The 22053-nt window shown below is 48.4% G+C and overlaps 1 protein-coding gene across 1 annotated transcript in view; it reads left to right on the top strand.

Annotated features, from left to right (window-relative positions):
- The window catches only part of HSPA12A (heat shock protein family A (Hsp70) member 12A), a 167320-nt gene that overhangs the window by 12148 nt on the left and 133119 nt on the right, over positions 1–22053 (top strand). Inside the window, exon 2 of the mRNA XM_025918092.2 lies at positions 1449–1536. Coding sequence (XP_025773877.2) covers positions 1449–1536 — 88 coding nt within the window. The remainder of the gene's footprint in view (positions 1–1448; positions 1537–22053) is intronic.

Genomic DNA, 22053 nt, shown 5'->3' with positions numbered 1-22053 from the left:
AAGAGCAAGTGGGGAGAAAGGATTCATCTCATTAGCAGGTGCCGGTGGGTGCCGCAGGCTCCAAGGCGCACAATGTCACTGGCCCTTTAAGACAATGGCTGCGCTCCCTCCGCCACCCCCTCCCCTGGAGCTGTTGACAGGTCTAAACCTCCCTAGCAGCCCATTGTGGCCACAGTAGGAGGCACCTGCAGAAAATGTGCCAAAACCAGGCAGGGAGCAAGAGCTTTTCAATAAGCTCCCCAGCTGGAGAGGAGAAGCAACACTAAACAAGCGGGCGCAGACCAGGCATGTGATGGGAAAAGGGGTCAAAACCAGACACCTCCTATCGGCTTTCTGAGCTTTCTGAGCACCGTTCCCTTCAATTTGCTGACATCTTCTAGCTGGCTTTTCTCTATTTGCTTAATATGCTGAGGTATTTAGCTTAAAAGCACTAAATACTCCATCACGATGAGCTGTTCTCTCCCTTTCCCATTTACTGTTATTAAGGACGTTTTCCAGTATTTTCTCTCTCTTTCTGCCCCAAACTCAGATTGTTTGCTTTTGCTTCTCTCTCTCATGGCGACTTGCAGGCATTCTCCACCACATGCTGCCCGCTTGATTTTACTCATTTTTAATTCAGGGACAAGCAAAGCTCCCCCAAATCCAGGAGCTGGGCTGCCTCCGTAAAGCACACCTTCCAGCTGCTATAAGCACGTGTCTGGAAGCTGCACTGCATTTCGACACAGTAAACATTTATTGTGCATCTACTGTATACCTGTCACTGTCCTCAGGGCTTCTGGAAATCCAGAGGTAGACAAATGAGCTTCCCCTTTCGTACTGCCTAGGATCCAGCAGAGAAGCTAAAGAGCTAATATGACCACGGGTTTTAAGAATTTGCTTTGCACCCATGCACTTTTCTTTGTAATTCTTAAAGCCCTTTGGAGAAGAAGCAGGAGTGGAGGTGGGGAGACAGGAGGGGCGGGGGGGGGGTACAGAGAGGGACCTGGGATGTGCCAGTGGTGTAGTGGCTTTGTCCAGCCTGCCTTGAGAAGCAAGAGGACAGATTCTCAGTTTCATCTCTCCAAGCTGAGAACCTGGCATAGTGCCTCAGTTTTGGCTGTCTAATTAATCTGGCACTCCGTATCTTTATTTACACGGTGCTTCCCAGTTCTCATGATATTTCCATCTCTTGTTTTTCTCATCTGAAGTAGGAAGGCATTATCTCTGTCTTACAGATAAAAACATCTGAGACTCGGGCAAAGCACCTTACCAGGGCCACCCAAAGAGTAGGTGGTAAGTGCAAAGGCCCTGGGGGAACCTGGCTCCTCCGCTGCCCACCTGTGCCTTGGCCTCCCTTCTGCTCTGGGCAGCCTCTTCCAGCTGTCAGCCGGCACAAACACACGCTTCGAGAGCAGCGCGGAAATGGATAAGGTGACATTTTCACAGTGAAGTTTTCCCCCCTCCTGCAGATGGAGAATGTTGGCGTGTACAGATTCTGTGGGTGTGCAGCAAAGAGCAAAGTCAAGTGTGATTCAAGGTGGGAAATACCAGCTTCAGGTAGGAAACGAACTCATCTGCGTAAGTACCAAACTGGCGTTGGAAGTAGTTACCCCTGGAATTTCGTTTGTCTAGAGACGGACTGGGTACATTTAAAGCTGGTACAGCTAGATTGAAGCACGCGTAAGATACTTGCTAAACCACTGCAGAGCGGCTGCTTGTTCAGAGTGCTGACGAGTGGTAAGAGGTACGAGAGAAAGTATTTCAGAAGCACCCTCGACTCAGGAAATGAAATTGCTTTCGCACGGGATGGGCGACAGCCGACATCCATACTCACAAGCCGAGCTCACGGAGCAGGACCTGGCTGGGCACACACCTGTCCCCTCCCTGCCCTGCTGGCTCTGGGGCCTTGTGTGTGTTCAGGCCTCTACCAAGGCAGGAAGAGATGTCTCTGGATCCTTCGGGCTTGTTTATGCTTTAACGTCTCTCCTCACAGAGGACTGGTCCTCTTCTTCCATTTTCCCTGGTGCCTCCCTCCAATTCTGGAGGAAACAAGTGGGCTATTCATGTAAAAAGAGAAAGAGTGAGCTGGGGGGGGGGGGGGGAGATGCCACCGACAAACTCCATTGAAAACCAGTGGCTGTTCATTTACATTCACACTTTTAAAAAATGTTAACTAATGATGTTAAATGGTTTGCCAAAGGTCCTGGCAGGTCAGTTGTAGAAGTGTCATTTCTGCCTAATTAGGGCTCTTGTGGCTGCCCGGGGCCTCCCAGTGCAACTGGTGACAAGCCGAGAGCTGACAGCTTCAATTGGTGCCAATAGGAAGGTTGGACCGGTCATGTTTTCCAACTCAGCCAGGTGTTTGCTGAATGGGGGAGGGGGCCCGGGGAGATCTGAGCCCTTCGACGATCTGTCTTCTTTCACTGCTGCCTGGCAAGTCCTCTCCCTTTGCCTGTCTTGTCTTGTGTCAAGGTCAAGAATGGGCTTTGCTAAATCAGCAATTTGGGTTATCTCTGGGAGGTCATTAGCAGCCCTCGGCCCAGACATTTCAAGTGGTCTCAGGACCCAGATGCTAGATTTTTTTCTCCCTGAAATCAGAGAGTAAGAAGAGGAAAGTTTTAGGTTAAAGAAAAAAAAAAAAGTAGGAAGAAAACAAAAGAGACCAAAAAAGACTCAGAAAACTCTGCCTAGCTAACAGTGTTAAACTTCTGAAGACATTTCATAATAATAAAACTGCCTGAAGACAAAACAGCTAAAGCATCCTGATCAATGCTTTAAATATTTCAAAGAAGGGAAGACAGTAACGAAAAAGAAATCCTGTAATGTGCAATTGGATATAGAGTACCTGTCACATAGTAGGTGTTCAATAAATAACTTATTGCTCATTTGATTTTTCAGGGGAGAAATTTTTGTCTGAGAAACAAAGCAATTGATGGAGATCTTGCTATTTTTCACCCTTACTTTTTAAAAAAAAATTTAACTTGTTTATTTATTTTTGAGAGAAAGAGACAAGAGAGCCTGAGTAGGCGAGGGACAGGGAGACAGGGAGACAGAGTCTGAAGCAGACTCCAGGCTCTGAGCTGTCAGCACGCAGCCCGACGTGGGGCTCAAACCCACAAACTAGGAGATCATGACCTGAGCTGCAGTCGGACGCTTAACCGACTGAGCCACCCTGGTACCCCTTTCACACTTACTGTAATTGTTCCTGCAGTGCTCTTTGAGTTTCCTAGTTGACCCAAAATACATGCTAAGTTGGAGTGCCACATGAGAGGTTGATAGGATTATTATATATATGTATATATTTTTTTTACTTTTTTTTTTTTTTTTGACAACTTAAGCAAACAACCCCTGGTGCTCAGGGGCTCCAGGCTGCAGCAACCACAGCCCAAAGAGGCACTCAGATAGTGCCTCTGAGTCCAGAATTTGGACTTGACCCACTGGCAGGTCCTGTGGGGATGACGGCACTCCCTGTTTGTGCCTGAATTGGATATACCTGCACTCGAGCACACGATGCACCGAGTATGTTTACTGGTCTGAAGGGAATGGCAGGATTACTGCATTTGGGGGGGGGGGGGTCAATGCTTGTGAAATCAAAGGGAAAAAGGGTATTGCAAGAAGCAGTGTTTGTTTTCGGAAAATCTTAAGACCAGACCCTTTGATGTCAGTTTGGGGGGTGGGGGCGGTGGCGTCTAAAGCGATGGAGGTATCTGCCGACTGGCAGTTTTCAGCTCTCTTTCCCGCCTGCTGCCTCTGTTTGCTCTAATACGGAGCAATGGAAAATGGGGCCAGAAAGAAGACTGTCCCTGGCTGCTGATTTTATCAATGGCGTCGCATGAAGATTAAACGAGACAGCATATGTAAGCCACACTTAGGACAATACCTGGCACGTATCAGGTGCCCACTCACACCTGAGCAGAAGGAATTCTCTTTTCTCCTGTGCTGAGTCCTTCATGGTCAGAAACCACGCGCTGTTCTGCAGTGTCACGTTATCTTCTCTGTACCCAGAACATGTTTGAACAAAGAATTCGGAGAATCGACTAATAGGCTGATCTCATGAATGATAACGTGAGCAAATGAATCGAGACACATTTAAACAGTTTAGTTGCCTGTCTCCAAATTTTCCCTCCAGGACCTCCTTTGTCACTAAATGCCCTTAAGAGGTCCACTTTGCATTTTCGTCAACCCCTTTTGTGTCACGGCACGTGTCCTTCTTCTTCTTCTGTGACCTTCTTGGTTCACTCCTACTGCTTTTTTCCCGGGGATATGATTTTCCTTCTAGTTCCAGTACTAACCCCGATCATGGCTCTGCCTCCCACATCCGCCTCCGTCTCTCAGATCTGATCCGCCGCGTGTGATCGCTGTCTGCGTACTTGGAGGGTGAACGATTTACTGTCTGGCTCTTACGGATGCTAAGAAGGGGCCACTGAAGACCCTCCTTGTGGTTAGGAAGATGAGTATGTAAAAATCATTCTGTAAGGGGCGCCTGGGTGGCACAGTCCATTAAGCATTTGACTTTGGCTCAGGTCATGATCTTGCGGTCCGTGGGTTCAAGTCCCATGTTGGGTTCTGTGCTGCCAGCTCAGAGCCTGGAGCCTGCTTCAGATCCTGTGTCTTCCTCTCTCTCTGCCCCTCCCCTGCTTGTACTCCGTCTCTCTCTCTCTCATTCTCAAAAATAAGTAAACATTAACAAAACAAAAATGAAAATCGTTCTGTAAGACATTAGTGGTAAAGAAAACCTTCTGCAGCAATGAAACCAGCATGTAAAAGTAAGCCAATTATTTACTAAAACTGAAACAAAACAACAAGAAGCTTTTGAAGACTCGTGAACAGAGGAAAGAACATGTGAATGACAAGAAGTCTTCTGTTTTGTGGCATTAATATAGTCTGGTGGTATTTGTGATAACTGGTCCTCACAACGGTGACCTGAGGAAGGTGAAATCATGTTCAGTTGGATAGTACCTAAACCTTTCTGAAAGCAAGTCTGATCTTGTCATCCCATTGTTTGAAGCTCTCTGGTGGCCTTTTAGATCTGACTGTGGCTTCTTTTTGATCTTGAACCCTTACTCTGCTGTGCTGATCTGCTGGCAGTTCTCAGGATATGCCAGGATGTTTCATGCCTCAGGGCCTTTGAACAAACTGTTTCATATCCCCGGAATTCCTTCTGTCCCTGTTGTTCTCCTGACAAACACCTGTTCCTTATGCCACCTCTTCCCCGAAGCTCCTCCTGACACCCCCAAGTTACACAGACCTTTCTTTCTTTTGTGCCCCTCGACACAAAAGCACCCTTTTCTCAATAAGGATAATAATTGTAACAGTAGAAGTTCCCTTTTATCGAATGCCTTCTGTGTGCCAATGTAAGCGCTTTCACTGGTGGTATCGTTAATTTCTCACTGCTCCATGAAGAAGGTGCTGGTGTCGATGTTCATGTTATTGATGAGGACCCTGGGGCTCAGACTGCCTGTTGAAGGTCACAGAGCTTGACAGTGGTAGAGCGGGACCCTCGCCCAGCCAGCATGATGCATGCACACATATGAACCATCCTTGATCTAAAACCACCAAGCCACACTGCCTCCCATTCTAAGTGGCCACCATGCCGGTGTGTGGGTTCAGTTTATCTTCCCTCTAGATGGCGAGCTGCTGGAGGTCGGTTTCACTCTTCTGTGACTCGGTGTCTAGTGTCTTGTGTCGACCAGCGCATGGCAAAGACTCTAAATGTGGGTTGAATTTAATGAAATTGAATGGAATTGAATTGCACTACATATTTGTGTGTGTGTGTGTGTGTTTACACACATATTCTCTCTCCCTGCCTCTCTTATTCTCTTTATATGTGTCTTTTATATACGTATATGCATGTACACTATACATATTCCATATGCATACATATATAGTTATATACACAAGATACACATATGTCTATGTAGGTATGTATACATAAATGAATGTAGTATATATAAATGAGGTATATATACATATATATATGTATATAAAGAGATTAAGAGGCAGGGAGAGAGAGAACCAGTCACAGTTGGAAGGAATATACATGCATTATAGCCTCTCTGACTTTGGATAGTGAGTTTACATAGCCTGTGTTAACCCACTTTGTAGCATGGGTGAGACAGCATGTACGTGGACGAGGATCCTCCTAAAGACAGACCTTGAAGCTCTCCGGGTTCTGCCCCCGGTGTCATATTACGTTTAAGCCAGATGGTTATCAGAGGAGGAGATGTCTAGGTAGAAGAACATCTTTGAGTTTTTTCAATATGCGTTGTCTCAGGTGTAGAGACGAGTCCTACTTTGTCCAAACACTTTTCTTCATCATTCAGTCTTCTTGAGTCTGGCGAGCATGGGTCTCATTCTCTGCCACAGGTGACCACTGTGCCTCCTGTAAGGTGCCCTGTGTTATGCAGAGGGACAAGAATGACTAATAACCCAGCACAGAGAATAGCCTTAGCACAAAACCAAAAACTCTATTAGATCTAAGAGGCACCTGTGGGATCTGGAAAGTTGGGTGAAGGTTCAGGAATAGCCAGTTCAAGGGCAAAAACCTCTCTCCTGGATTCTGTGCTCATGCTATGGCTTGCTTCTAGAGGGGAAAAAGTAAATGTGTTGTTTGTATACAAGTGCCCATTTCTCACATTTATTTTTACCCCACATGAGCATGAAATCCCAGTTTTAAAATCAGATTCTAAAACGTTATAAGCTGTCAGGTTCTTATTGATTTCTAAAGCAATCCACTGGCCCTGGGTGATCCCTTCCTGCTGTCCTCTGACCCTCCTTCTGCCACTGACCAGTCATGCCCTTTGCTTCTCTCTCTGTTCCTCTGCTCTGTTTCTGGAACCCTTCCTCTTGGCCTTGCCAGACCCTACCCATCCTCTGAGAACCACTTAGGTCCATGAGGATGAGACCCTTTCCTGCTTTGCTGTGGCATTAATGGTCTGTGACCTTTCTGACTGAGAAGCATGGAGTGATGGCATTAAAACCTTAATATGAACTTATCTGGGCAGGCTGAGAGTCTGTGTGTTGCTCTTTAAGGAAGGAGTTCTGGGCTGAAGACCACGGAGGGTCAGGAAGGGTGGTGGCCCGTGGATGCTGACCTTGGCCAGGATCAGCGGTGGCCAGCAGCGTTCATAACGCCTATCTACAAAAAGCAGGAGGGAGCAGTCATTCTGTAATTCACATTTAGAAGGCTTCCTGAGAGGGGCACCTGGGGGGCTCAGTTGGTTGCGCAACTGGCTCATGATTGTGGCTCAGGTCGTGACCTCAGGGTTCCTTGGTTCGAGCCCCACATTGCGGAGCCTGCTTGGGATTCTCTCTCTCTACCCCTCTCCCCCTCCCTCAAAATACATAAATAAACATTAAAAAAAAAGCTTCCTGAGAGAGCCCTGTTTTCCACTTAGAGCTCCCAGGTCATTTGGCCAAGATTTTCTGCCCCTTGGAAGTCTCCAGAAAAAATCCCCAAAGTTGGAAATGGGCTTTCCTTTTCAAAATGCGTATCCATAAATTCGCTTCGCAGCTCTTCATTTGATCTCCTTTTACTTCTCGAACTTCCTGCCTTATTCCAAGACGGACTCTGAGACCTACGCACAATCAGGTAACACGAGTGGTATCTTTGAGAAACAGGACTGGACGGAAAACGGGGCAGACTCGCAGGTGAGTTCGCAGATGTGTTGCGTGAGGTCTGCGGCATTTTCGGAGAGAGGCCACGCGCGTCTCTCGGCCTCCGCCGTGTGGGACGAAGGCGCCCGCTCCACGGGCCGGGGGAGCGGTGGGCAGAGGCGGCTGCCCCCCTGCGGCTGCGCTGCGCCCCGGGTTTGGAGCCGGCTGGGGAATGTGGGCCGGGCTTTCCGGGGCCCTGTTTGCTTAAGCCAAGAAGTCCTCTCCCAGGAGAGCCCAAGACAGTCCCTGGTGAAGCTTCGTTTGGAGGCGAGGGAACAGTCCGTCCCTCGTTTGCCCGGGGCTGCCAGGGGAGGGGGGGGTGGGCTTGAGCAAATGGGGACAGAAAGCTCCCATCCCCCACCCTTGCCCCGCCCCCACAGTGCTGGCGGTAGTTTCAGTTTCAGTTTCCGTGCCGCGCGGGCAGCGGCTGCGGTGCCAGCAGTGTCCCACCCCCGAAGTGCTGATTGGGCCGCAGTTCCAGTGATGCGTGGCGGCAGCGGCAGCAGAGGCGGTGAGCCCGGCGCTGGCAGTGTCGGTGGCACTTGCACGGTGGCAGTGGCACCAGCACTGGCGGTGGCGGTGGCACCAGCACCGGCAGCGCCTGTACCAGCGGGACGCGGCACCGCGTCTTCGAAGTGGACACGTGGACACAGCCGCATCGCAGCAGCCCCGGGACCCCGTCAGCTTCCGCATGTCCCCGGGGGACAGGTGGCCGGAAGTGGCCAGGGTGGGCTCTGCCCAAGGTGGCTCTGTGGGTGACGGAAGCCTGGGCCACCAGAGACTGTGGGGAGGCTCAGCCGAGAAGGTACTGGAGGTTCCCCTGGAGGCAGGGTGTCCAGTGGCCGGTGGGAGTCAGACCCCGTTTTTAGCCTTGAGACAGAGTGAGCCAAGAAGAGATGAACGACCTCACATTTAGAGCTTTGTAAGATAAGAACCAACCGGCTGGTAAAGAGAAGCTTAATTCTTCCTGGTGTGGGCAGTTGAGCACATAGCCATTCATTCATTCCCTCATTCGTTCAGTTTTTCATTGAGCAAACATCAGTGGGACCTTCACTAGAGTCTGAAGTCAGATTAGTGGCATCTGAATCTGGCTCTGCATTTGCTAGCCTGTGATCATGACAGAATTGGGTGATTTCTCTAAACCCCAGTTTCCCTGTCTCTAATATGAAATGTAAATAATATTTAGTATCTACCTCATTGGGTTTTAGGAGAATCCGATGCATATGGAATGTTTAGCACAGTGCCTGGTGCTAATTTAATAGCCAGTAAGTATGAGCCATGAGCTATGATTAAACAACGTGGAATGTACAAAGATTCACATAATCCCGTAGTAATTAAAACAGTGTGTGTCCATATAATGAAACACTACACGGCCAGTGTCCAGAAGGATATACAGTTGATCCTGGAACCACCTGGGTTTGAACTGTGCAGGCCCACTGATATGCAGATTTCTTTTTGATATGTATAGTACAGTACTGTAAATGTATTTTCCCTTCCTTGTGATTTTCTTAATGACATTTTCTGTAGCTTATTTTATTGTAAGAATATAGTCTATAATACATACAGCATACAAAACGTGTGTTAATTAGCTTTTTATATTATTGCTAAGGCTCCCCAGTCAGTAGTAGCCTTTTAGTAGTTAAGTTCTGGAAGAGTCAAAATTTGTAGGGGGATTTTCCAGTGCAGGGCGTCAGCACCTCTAACTCCTGTGTTGTTCAAGGGTCAACTGTACTGCGTTAACCGTGGCCATCACTTGGTAGGGAGATCACGGGTGATTTGATTTACTTACTTTTCTTATCTGCCTTTTAGAATTTTCCCGGAGTATATGAACTATTCATGAGATTTTAAAGTAGAAGGGAGAGAAATCTCGTCTGACCATCTCTTTGGTGCTTACACCTGCTCCGTGACACTTTTGTCCACCATATGCTTGAACAGTTCCAAGAGGAGCAAGGTGCAAGGGCACTCAGGGCAGCTCATTGCGTCTGTTGGCAGCTCTGATTCCAGAAATTTCCTCCTTATGCTGTCTGCTTGTATTTTCTAACAGTTAGGGCTCATTCATCTATTCATTCAACCAGTACTTATTTTTTTTAAATTTTATTTATTTATTTAAAAAAATTTTTTTAACGTTTATTTATTTTTGAGACAGAGAGAGACAGAGCATGAATGGGGGAGGGTCAGAGAGAGGGAGACACAGAATCCGAAACAGGCTCCAGGCTCTGAGCTGTCAGCACAGAGCCCGACGCAGGGCTCGAACTCATGGACCGCGAGATCATGACCTGAGCCGAAGTCTGCCGCTTAACCAACTGAGCCACCCAGGCACCCCCAACCAGTACTTACTAACTACCTCCTATATGCCAGGCACTGTGGCAAGTTCCAGGGAGACAGTAGTGCATGGAAGCCAACAGAGTCCCTTCATGGAGCTAGTAATTTAGTGAGGTCCTCAGACTATATAGCCCAATGACTAAATAAATATGTCATTACAAATGAAGAATCTTTGAAATGCTCTGAATCTAGGAGAGCACACGGCAAAGATCCGGGGGAGGGGGAGTCCTGGAGGGCATCCCTGGGGCTAACATGTAAGCGGACCATGAATGGTGTGTGGGAGTTATGGGGGTATAGGCAGGGGGGGAACAGTCCAAAAGGAGGAGCAGAATCCGCTTCTGGGCCACATGGTCATTTCATTGGCTTTCCATGTGTGAGCCTTTCAAATATTTGAAAATGGCTTCTTCCCCAGAGTCTTTCTGTTTTACTTCTACTCTCTTGAGCTTTTCCTCCTAGGATGTGACTTTATAGCCTATTGTCATTCTGAGACCCAGTTTTTGGTGCCCCGTCTTCTTATAACTGTTTTTGAGCTCTAATTCACATACCATGCCTTTCACTCATATAAAGTGTGTAATCCTGTGACTCAGTGTATCACAGAGTTGTGAACTCACAAACTGTGAGATCATAACCTGCGCTGAAATCAAAAGTTGGATGCTTAACCGAGCCACCCAGGAGCCCCTGATTCTAGCCCAATGTTGCTAAGGTTTGTCCATGTTGTAGCCTGTGTTAGTACTCCCTTCTTTTCATTGCTGAATAATATGCTAGGGTGTGGATATATCACATTTTGTTTATTCGTTAGTCCACTGATGGACATTGGGGTTGTTTTCACTCACTGGCTATTATGAATAATAATTACAAGTTGTGCAGATGCATGTTTTCACTTCTCTGAAGTATATACTTAGGAACTACTGGGTCATTTGGTAACTCTGTGTTTCACTTTTTGAGGACCTGCCAGACTGTTTTCCAAAGCCATTGCCCCATTTTATGTTCCCACCAGCAGCATATGAGGTTCCAGATTTCTCCACATCCTCACCAACACTTGTTATTATGTGTGTTTTTAAAGTTTTTATTCAAATTCTAGTTCACATACAGTGTAATGTTAGTTTCAGGTGTGCAAGGTAGTGATTCAGCACTTCCATACCACACCTGGTGCTCATCACAAGCCCCCTCCTTAATCCCTATCCTCTATTTCACCCGTCCCCCCACCCACCTCACCCACCTCCCCTCCAGTAACAGCCAGTTTGTTCTCTACTGTTAAGAGTCTGTTTCTTGGTTTGCCTGTCTCTCTCTCTCTCTCTCTTTTCTACCCCTTTGCTCATTTGTTTTGTTCCTTAAATTCCACATGAGTGAAGTCACGTGGTATTTGTCTTTCCCTGAGTGACTTATTTCACTTAGCATACTACGCTCCAGCTTCATCCATGTTGTTGCAAATGGCAAAACTTCACTCTTTTTACGGCTAATATTCCATTACATCTGCTTTGTCCATTCATCAGTTGATGGACGTTTGGGCTTTTTCCATAGTTTGGCTATTGTAGATAATGTTGCTATAAACATTGGGGTGCATGTATCCCTTCGAATCAGTATTTTTGTATTCTTTGGTTAATAGTGCAATTGCCGGATTGTGGGATATTATCTGTCTTTTTCATTATAGTCATCCTTGTAGGTGTGAAGTGACATATATCATCGTGCTTTGATTTGCCTTTCACTGATGCCTGTAGATGTTGATATCTTCTCCTATTGGCCTATTCTGCAACCAATGTGCCTATTGGCCATTTCTGTATCTCCTGTGGGGAAATGTCCATTCAGATCCTTTGCCCATTTTTAATTGGTTTGTATCTTTTTATTATTTGCTTATAAGTGTTCTTTGTGTATTACAGATACATATACTCCCTTATAGGATGCATGATTTTCAAATATTTTCTCCCATGCTATTGGTTGTCTTTTCACTTTCTTGCTAGTGTCTTTTGAAAGCACAAGAGCTTTAAATTTAGATTAAGTCCAATGTATCTATTTTTGTCTACTTTTTGCTTGTTCTTTTGGTATCCTATCTAAGAAACCGTTGCCTAATCTAAGGTCTCAGAGATTTATGTCTATTTCTTCTTCTTTTGTTTCTTCTAATAAGAGTTTTATAGTTTTACCTGTCACATTTAGGTCGTTTGTCTGTTTTGAGGCTGGTTTTGTATGTGCTGTGCTATAGAGGTCAGCTCACGGTTTCGTCTGATACTCAGTTGTCCCAGCACCATTTATTAAATATGCTCTTCTGCCTCCCACTAAATTGTCTTAGCGTCCTTGTCAAAAGTTCCCTGCTTATAAATGTGAGGGTTTATTTATGAACTCTCAAGTTCGTCCCATTGATCCGGCTGCCCTTAAGCAGTACCATGCTGTCTTAATTATTGAAGCTCTGTAGTAAACTGTGGAATTACAAAGTATGAGTCTTCCAACTTTGCTCTCATTTTTCTAGATTGTTTTGCTACTCCGGATCCCTTGCATTTACATGTGAATTTAGGATTGGCTTGTCAGTTCCTACAAAGAAGCCAGCTGGGATTGTTAACAGAGATTGTGCTCAAACTGTAGATCAGTTTGGGGAGTATCGCCATGCCAACAATGTTAAGGCTTCCAACCCATGTACATAGGATGTCTTTCCATTCACTTAGGTCTTCTTTAATTTCTTTCAACAGTGTTTTGGTTTCCCGAGTGTAAGTTTTACACTTCTGTCGAGCTTATTCCTAAATGTTGGATGGTTTTTTTATACTACCATAGATATAATGGTCTTAATTTCATTTTTGGATTGTCTACTTCACATCCCTTTTTAAATGTAGTCCTTAAAACCACTGGGCTGTGTACAGTGGGATTCACCTTACGCTTATGGACACAATTCCATGAAAATAACCCAAGACAAAGTTAGCTTTTGATGGGAGGGGATGAAGTGGCGTGGGGCGGTCTACACAGCAACCTCACACCTTTGACTCATGTTAACAGAAAACTATCATACCTTTTCAAGTCTTCTGGTGCTTGTGCCTTGCTTCCCACACTGTATACCTGGACACGTAGCCCTGGGGAGCCAAAGGTAGTACGTTGGCCTTTCCCTTTCATGTTTCTAGATTCAGCCCATTGTTCATAGATGCTGAGATTGTTCTGGATGCTGATTCTGACCCTGGTCATGATATCTTTGTCCTCCAGCCTATCCACAAATGTAGCAAACACACCCTCTTTAAAGTTTTCATTCAAGCCAGTGATAAAACTAGCCAACAGGACTTTGCCAAAGAGAGAGGCTTGAGGTCCTGAGCTCAGCACCTGTCTCTGAGATCATTGAATTTCAGCCTTTGAATAACAGTATCCAACCAGGCCCCAAGCTACCCGCTGGTCCTTGTACCCAGTTCAGTATTCCTTGTGTCCAATCCATGTGGCAACCCCACTGAATTTCTCAAACTCCCTACTGAGTTCATAAATCCTTGTTCATTTCTACCAGTCTGGTAATCCTATCAAGAAAGATATAAGATTTATCTGACAGAGCTTTTTCTCTGTGAACCTGCACAGGTGCTCATGACCTGCACATGACTGTTGCTTTCTATATGCTCATAAACTGTAAATCTCCTTTAATAAGCCATTTCTGAATCTCGCGTCCCAAACTCACAAGCCAGTTCTTCTCCTATTATAAGAGAATTAACCTCAGATGAGGAAACAGGATTACATGGGTTAAAGTCATGCATACGGCTGGTAAGTGTGGAGGGAAGACAAGAACCCAAGGCTCATGATGACTTATTCTGTGCCCCCTCCACTCATGATGGAGGAAGTTCCTATGTGGGCGATGATGGGAGCAAGTGTGAATGTGGGAAGATACTAGAAACTCCACGTTCTCAGGTGAACATAGGTGTTCAGTTTACTGTGCCCAAAGTGGAATAGCACACCAGAGGATAAGCAGAGCATGAAAAGGGTTCTTTTAAACCACACCCATGGCATCATATTACCTCATTAAATTCAGGCTCCTCTTTGGCCTGAATTATCTGGATTTTAATAGGTGAACAAGCATCTGTCTACTCATATTTTTTCTAGGCCCCATGGTAGGCTCTGAGGCCCCTGAGATGTAAGGGGCACGGAGGTGGTTTACAGGTGAGTCCAGCTCTGGGCTGCCTACAGTGGGCACTGTGGTAGGACTGTCTGAGGCCAACCTTCTTCTGAGGCCCAGGGTTTCCTCTCAAGCAGTCAAGATGGCAAGTGACTCAGGTGAATCAACACGGAACCAGAAACCAGTCAACGATTGTTAATTTATCATCTATTATGTGCCAAGCGCTGATCTAGACATTACAAGACAGCCATGAATAAAACATAAAAATTCTTGTCCTTATGGAGCTTACGTTCGTGTGTCTGCGTGCGTGTAAATCTTAACAACCATGTCAGATGATATAGAAGAAAACCTAAAGCTGAACAGGGAATAGGGAATGACGGGGTGGACACGGGGCTAGAGTTTAAAATAAGAAGTCCAGGAAGGCCTCGCTGAGGAGCTGACATTTGAGCAGCAACCTGAGGAGGGTATGTGATCAAGCCATGTGGATATCTGAGGGAAGAGCACCTTGGGCAGGGGAACAGCTCGCGCAAAGTTCCTGAGGTAGGAGTTGCCTGCGTGTTGGAGCTCCGGCAATGAAGCCACATAGCTGGGGGATGAGGCCCGGTGGTGCCTTGTAGGAGGCCAGCTTCTCCTCTGAGATGGGAGGCCAAGGAGTGGCATGATCCAACTTACGTGTTTGAAGTGGTTACGCTGTGAGTACAGTTTGGTGGGCAGTGGGGTTGGCAGAGGAGAGGCAGGGAGGCCTGTGAGGATGCTTTCGAAAGATACAGAGACAGTGCTGGTTCCGCTTAGGGGTGGCCGTGATGAGATGCAGACAAAGGCTAGAGGGGAGGCCCCGGGATTTTGGGCAACGGGACGTGGAGTGTGGCAAAGGGAAGGCGAGAGCCAGGACGGCACGTTGGGGCTGAGCAGATGGAAAGATCGAGTCGGCAGTTACGGAGGTGCAGACGGCTGGGGAAAGGCAGGCTCTGGGAGGAGGGGGCTGGGCCACTGGTTCGGGGCCTGTACTAGAGTTGCCACCCGTTAGACATGCAGCTGGAGGTGGCAGAGCCCAGACTAGGATTGTCAGCGTGGGGTCATCGCCCACATAGGCGGCATTTAAGGCCGTGAAGCTGGAAGAGACCCCCCAGGGAGAGAGTGTTGATAGAAAAGAGAGACGTCTGTGGACTAGTGCCTAGGCCCTCCCACATTTGAAGCTCCCAGAAGTGAGAAACAGCCGGTGAAGAAGTCTGGGGTGCTGTGCCATTGATGGAAGAGGGAAATCAGGTGTTATTTTTTTTTTTAATGTTTGTTTACTTATCGTGAGAGAGGGAGAGGCAGAGAGGGAGAGAGAGAATCCCGAGCAGGCTCCACCTTAGCTCAGAGCCTGATGCGGGGCTCGATCCCACGACCCTGAGATCATGACCTGAGCCGAAATCAAGAGTTGGATGCTTGACTGACTGAGCCCCCCAGGCGCCCCCCAGGTGTCCTGAAAGTCAAACCAAGCAGGTATTTCTAGGAAGACGGGGCGGTCTGCCATGTTGAGTGGTGCTGATTGGTCATGAGGGCTGACGTAGTCACGATCTTTGTGGCCACACCAGTGGCAGAAACAATGGGCAGGCGCCACTCCTGAGTCCTTGCACAGGCCAGGTACATCCTGCATCCCACCACCCCACCCCCCCCCCCGCCCCCAGTGACCACAGTGACTGTCCTCTGCACAAACCCCCAACTCTACCTCCCACCTCTATGGTGGCCCCTAAAATGGCAAGACAAGTCTCTTCCTCTCTGATGGTCTTGTGTCAACAAGTGTCTTGCTGACCAAGATGTTTGGCGAAATGCAGAAAATGTATTGTTTTTCCTTGGTTTTCTGTGTTTTGCTGGTGAAGACATATTTGTCTCATTCTAACGCAGCTGATTCAGTACAAGCCTATCGCTACCAATTAAAAACATATGCATTATTTCTTTTTTTTTATAATATATGAAATTTATTGTCAAATTGGTTTCCATACAACACCCAGTGCTCATCCCAAAAGGTGCCCTCCTCAATACCCATCACCCACCTCCCCTCCCTCCCACCCCCCATCAACCCTCAGTTTGTTCTCAGTTTTTAACAGTCTCTTATCATATGCATTATTTCTGAGCACATAGGGTCACATTCAGATCTCCTCACAAGGTACATTTCCAATACACACGTTATTTAACATAATAACACCCCCATATTGTTACCGTGCTCTACGTAGCTCCTACCCACCCTAGGTAATGAATGATGGGCATCACTTTTTCCCTCTTTGTTGGGGGTAGGGGATGGGTGGATCCGGGAAATCTAAGTGGAGCCACATAGATAAGAGGGGTGTGGGGGTGTGCAGAGTAGATGATGGGCACTGGGGGCAGAAAGGATGGCAAAAGGAGAATTTTGGAGCTGGGAAAATGTGAATCTGGAACCAGGAAATAACCACTGTGGGTGGGATGTAGACTCAGGGAACACCGGGCCTGGGCGAGCTGTCCGGGAGGAAGAGGAAAAGTCAGGGGTCCCCAGGTTGTGGGGGGTTGGGCCGTCTGTAGCTCTTTCCCAGAGAGAATGGAGCCAAAGTAACCAGTCAGCTGTGAGCACCAGAGAGGCCCAAAGACAGGCAGCGAGGGCTGGTGAGGGGTTAACAGGCCAGGGGAAGGGGCTCCCCAGGTGGGGTTGCCAGCAGGGGTGACTCCCGCGCCAGGAGGCACACGGGGATGTGATGGAGGTAGGTCTTCCATCATCTGGCATCTGCTATTTCCCTTTGCTTTTAATTTCTATCCTATCAAGATAAGTTTTGCTTTTCATACTCACTGATTGTACGGAACCACGATTTATGGATCACATACTGCCACGTTCCTTGTTCTAACATTTCTCATCTCTGACAGGTACATTTTCCCTCGGGGACATCGGGTCTGTGTGTTGTGGGGACATGCTGTGGCCCTCGCTTTGGTGGGGGCAGTGTGTAGAGATGTACCTGTGTCCCCCTTCCCAACACCACTGTGGTTATGCCTGGCATCACGCAGCTGAGCAGAATGGAGAAAAGAATGAGTGGGTGACTGGGGCTTCCCCTGAAGGGTGCGGCTCCCTGGGCTGAGGCAGAATCTTCCGGGGGCCAAGAGGGACAGTAAGGCTCATAGGTGCTCAGGGGGATGGAGCTCTAATCCAGGGCAAGGAGTTCAGACTTTATTCTGTGGCTCAGGGAGCACCATCCAAGCTCTCGTGGAGAGGACCCATGTGATCAGGTTTGTTCCTACTTGGAGAAACCCAGTGGCGGTGTGCGACACGGGCGAGATGGGTAGGGGGTGGGCATGGGGACGAGATGGGGCTAACATAGCAGCCCAGGCAGGAGGTGATGCGGACCTCACCCTGCAGAGACACTGGAGAGGACAAGGGAGCTGGAGACGAGCGTCATCGTGGAGGTCGGGTCAGCGAGAGTCGGCGTCTCATTGGCTGCGATGTGAAATCCAGGAGGACTGCCGGGTGTCTGACCCAGGCAGCCGAATCCATGCTGCTGCTTTCACCTCTCACGTGGAAAGCAGCGAGGTGATCTTAACGCCATCTTCGCATTCCGCAGATTATCTTGAATGGCCCAGGCTTTGGAGGCAGAGGCGTTGGGGGGTGGGGCGTAGGTGAAGAAGAGGGGCCTGAAACATTCAAACAATGGTCTCAATTCTCTCCTTCTCTTCATTCTGCTGGCAGCCTGGCATGTCGCCAGCACAGGGAAATCTGAAACAGATTCATTAAGTCTAGATATAGGGTGCCATAGCCGGCACTGGATTTCCTGTGCCAGAGCCATGGAAGGAGTGAATAGCACAGCATCCTGTCCCTGAACTTGACAGCATCAGATGGCTGTGTTGGGGGGTTAGTGCTCAGCACACTAAGCCACCACCTTCGTTCCTATTGTCTCAGTAACTCCATTGTTTTAAGCAAGCCGGCTTTGTAGTCAGGGTTCATTCACTACCGACAAAGCCTCTGTTAGGGAAAAAATAGACCTCTGAAGCTTCTCGGGAGCTGGGGAAAAGAATCACAAGCCACCAGCGATGCACGTTTCAATTCCAGATCGCTAGGCAAAAAAGGCAGATGGCGTTTCTCCATTTGTTAATTGTCTAAAAAAATAAATAAGAAGCCAATCTGGACGGAGGACGGGGGAAGGAATAGGCTCCCATAATTATTGAATCCTGCCTGACTCCAGAATACGGTGTAGAGTTAGCAATCCGGATAATTCTGGCAAACTATGGACTTCACTTTCAACATTCAACAGTATAGTTGATAAAACGGCGGAAAGATGCGAGACATCTGTGTCATGACCTGAGTTGCCGAAATACTATTTTGGTTCTGTCTTCTTCGGGTGACTGGATTTTCTCCCCCTCACCGACCAATTTGGGAATTATTTTGAAACTGCCCGAGGATTGCTTTTCCCACCCGAAAAATAAACTCAGCTGCAATGAAACAGCCGAGCACATGGGCAGTTGGAAGCATTTTGTAACTTTGAGCATCCAAAGGGGTCCTTTAAGCCATAGTCCAGAAAACTCTGTTGAGGCTTCGAGGCAACCTTCAGCTTGGCATTTCTTACTAGAAAGACTTCCGTTGCCCTGAAAAGAAGGAAAACGTCCATTTAAAAAACATTCCTGCAGTGAGCGACAGATGTTCCTGGAGCCCGCGGCCACACAGGCTGTTCGGATTAGACTTCAGATTCTGTCTCATGCCAGCGAGATGGCATCTCGTAGGCCTCCAGTCACTTCACGTCACATCAGCCGGGTGCTGCTAAGTCAGGAGCCTCAAACATAAAGCACCTTATCCACTGGCTCCTTCAGTGAAGTGATTCGGGCACTGGGAAGTCGGGGTTGGTCCTGGGAACTGGCAGCGGTGTGTGGACGCCTGGGGTGAGCAGCGCCAGGGGAAGCGGCGGAGTCCTCACCCTTGCCCGCGTTACCTCGGACAGTCCGCTGGCCTGAAATGGGGCTCGTCTCCCAGTCCCCTCCCTGGGTTTTCGGTTTGAGTGCTTTTTTGTTTTATTTTTGCATTTTGGGTCTGCGGCAGAGGGAGTTCACGGGTGACCCAGATTGGGAGAGGACGGCTGATTCATGGGCTGCAGGGCTCACGGCGATCTTGAAAGTCTAAAAAGAGTTGAAACTGCTAACAAAAAATACCAGGGTAGGGGCGCCTGGGTGGCTCAGTCGGTTAAGCAGCTGACTCGCGGTTTCGGCTCAGGTCATGACCTCACAGTGTCGTGAGTTTGAGCCCTGCGTGGGCTCTGTGCTGACAGCACGGAGCCTGCTTGGGATTCTCCCTCTTTCTCTGCCCCTCCCTCGCTCACACTCTGTCTCTCTCAAAACAAATACATAAATCAAAATAGGATAGGGATGCATTTAGATTCCTGTACTTTGGTTCAAAAGCAGAGGGTTTGCATGTGACCTCAGCTCCCGTGCTGCTGTCCGTGGGAGAGACGGTCTGTCGCCCGCTATTACCTCCTTGTGCACAGAAGCAGAAGCTCGCCCTTCTATTCTTGATGCGTCAGCTTTCCTGACAGTGTGACGGTCATGTTCTCTCACTAAGGCTGAGGGCAGAGACACAAAGCGTGCTTAAATCACAGGCGCGGGACCTAAGGACAAAAGGCCACTTTTCCCACGACTATAGCGACCAGCCTTCTCTCTCTCATTCCCACTCAGACCCTGCTTTCATTCCAGAAGGCAAATGGCAGATTGGAAGGGAATAGGCCCACTACATTCTGGCCTGGCCACAGAGGGTGACCACTCATCGATGGTACCGTCTAGGTGTTCCAGGGAATGGAAAGCAGGCCCCGTGAGGAGCTATGAGAGTGGCTAGCCTCCAGGGAATACCTCCTGAATACCTTTATGTGCTTTATGTCACGTAAACATCACAACCAACCTACACGGGAAGGGTCGTTACTTTATGCCTAGTTTACATATGAGCAAACTGAGGCCCAGAGGTCATGCTTTAGTGGCAGAGACAGACTTACGTGCAGAGATTTGATCCCAGACCTGCCACACGGACTCATGATGGACGTGAACACGTACAGTCTGGATGAAGAGGCTTGTGAAGGTTGATGAGGGCAAGCTGACCACCTCCTTAAATACCTGAAGGAAAGATGAATCAGAATTGGACTCCATATAAAGACAGACCGGTTAGAAGTTTCCAGAGCTGGACAAGCTACCCTGCTTCAGGTTCGAGAGAGGGTGAGAGCTTCTTAGTCCTGGAGGATCCAAGCAGAGGCTAGGCGAGGTGATGCAGGCATGAGGCCCCTCTGGCAGGCGGCGGGGTAGTGCGGAGCCCTGCGGGGGTGGCCTGAGGGCCAGGAGCCCTCACCTGAGTCTTATGGGACCTGGGTGTGGGCCCCCTGAGGCCTGCGTAGCCTCAACCTACCTGTCTGTCTTGTCTCTTTCTCTCACTGTTCTGTCTCTCTGTCTCTCATTCTCTATCTGCTTCAGCCACTCTCCTCACTCACCAAGCTGTAGCCACACCAGCGTTTCTGTTTCTAGAAGAGGCCAAGTGCTGTCTCGCTCCACAGCATTTTTGTATAAGCTGTGGCCTGTGCCTTCTCTTGTTCACATGGCCAGCTCCAGCTCCTCCTTTAGATCCAACTCAAATGTCACCTCCTCCAGGAAGGCCTCCCTGACCACCTTATCCCAAGTAGCTCTTCCCCAGTTAAGTTCATTCCTGTCCTCATGTTTGTTTCCCTCATGGCACGAACTTCAATCTGTGGTTATCTTTTTTGTTTTCTCCGTAGAAAGTAAGTTCCAGGGAGTCAGGGCCTCACATTTGTCTTTTCATTAATATATTCCTGATCCCCTAGCACAGTGTCCATACTTGTGCAATGAATGAGTGAATGACCTTGACCAAATTACTGTGGGTCTCAGTTTCCTAATCTGTTAGATGGGGAGCAGCTGTAGAGGAAATCTGATTAGTACAGGGGTTCTCAACCTTGAACATGCACCACAACCATCCGGAAGGCCTATAAAAACAGATTGCTGGCCTCACCCCCAGAGCCTCAGGCCTGTCGTGGGGCCAGAACTCTGGCATTTCTAATGAGTTCCCAGGTAATGTTGATGCCTCAGGCCACAGAGGCACACACTTTGGGAGCTACTGGATCGGACGATCTGCGGGTCCCCCGAGACGCTCGTTTTTTAATTTTTCCAAATCAAATCATGAATATTGAAAGTGCTCTGCGTATAGAAACAGTATATATACATGCAAGAGCTCTTTTGAAACATAACTTTGCCTTCAAACGTGGAAGGGGAGGGAGGTGGTGGAAGGAGAGGGGAAAAATCCCGTTCCAATCATGAGGGATTAGCACCTACCGATGGGGTTGATAATGTCTATAATGGCGAAAGGTCAGTTAAATGAAGCCCGGGCGGCCGGGCGAAGGGCCGAGCGGGTCTCTGGGAACAAGGCTTGCAAATGCAAGGCTGCTACAGCCGGCGGGTTTCGAGAGCGCTTCCCGCCAGCTCAGCATTTAATCTCCACCTCGGAGGGTAAAGCTAGAGAATCACAATTAATAAGGGAAGTGAGAGTCGGAAGCAGGGGGCAGCAAAACAAAAGAAGAAACCCCTTGTGACGCCCAGGACGCACCTGATGGCCTGGAGATTTGCCTTCACCTGGCTAGAGGTTTTGTTTGTTAAGTGCGGCTCAGAGTTCACACTCTGCTGAGGTTCCCCAGTGCTCTTGGGTTGCTTTCTTCTCTCGTCTACACAGCTGTCCACCAACCACCTGCATCCCTGCCCAGGGGCCCTCTGCAGTTGGACCGTAAGGGCTTAAGGGGCTGTCTGCCGTCTCTCTGAATTCCACGTTCTCCCAGTGCTGTTTACACCCAAGCGAAGCATCAGTCTGGGAGAGTGTCTGCTCCGTGTGAAACCCCTTTTTATCGGGAGGGGTCTCCTGGAGCAGACGCAGTAGCAGGGGGCAGCCTGGAGAGGCGCCAGAGAGCAAAGAGCAGTTCCAGCCAGGGTGCAGCTAGTCCGTGAATCAGGACTCCTGAATCCCAGAAGGGACACATTCCTTCCACGGGCAGTCCCCTGCA

Source organism: Puma concolor, chromosome D2 (genome assembly GCF_028749965.1).
Source record: "Puma concolor isolate L17-30 chromosome D2, mPumCon1.1.hap2, whole genome shotgun sequence".
Classification (NCBI taxonomy): domain Eukaryota; kingdom Metazoa; phylum Chordata; class Mammalia; order Carnivora; family Felidae; genus Puma; species Puma concolor.
Note: the sequence above shows the minus strand (reverse complement) of the source record. Positions and strands in the feature narration are given on the sequence as shown.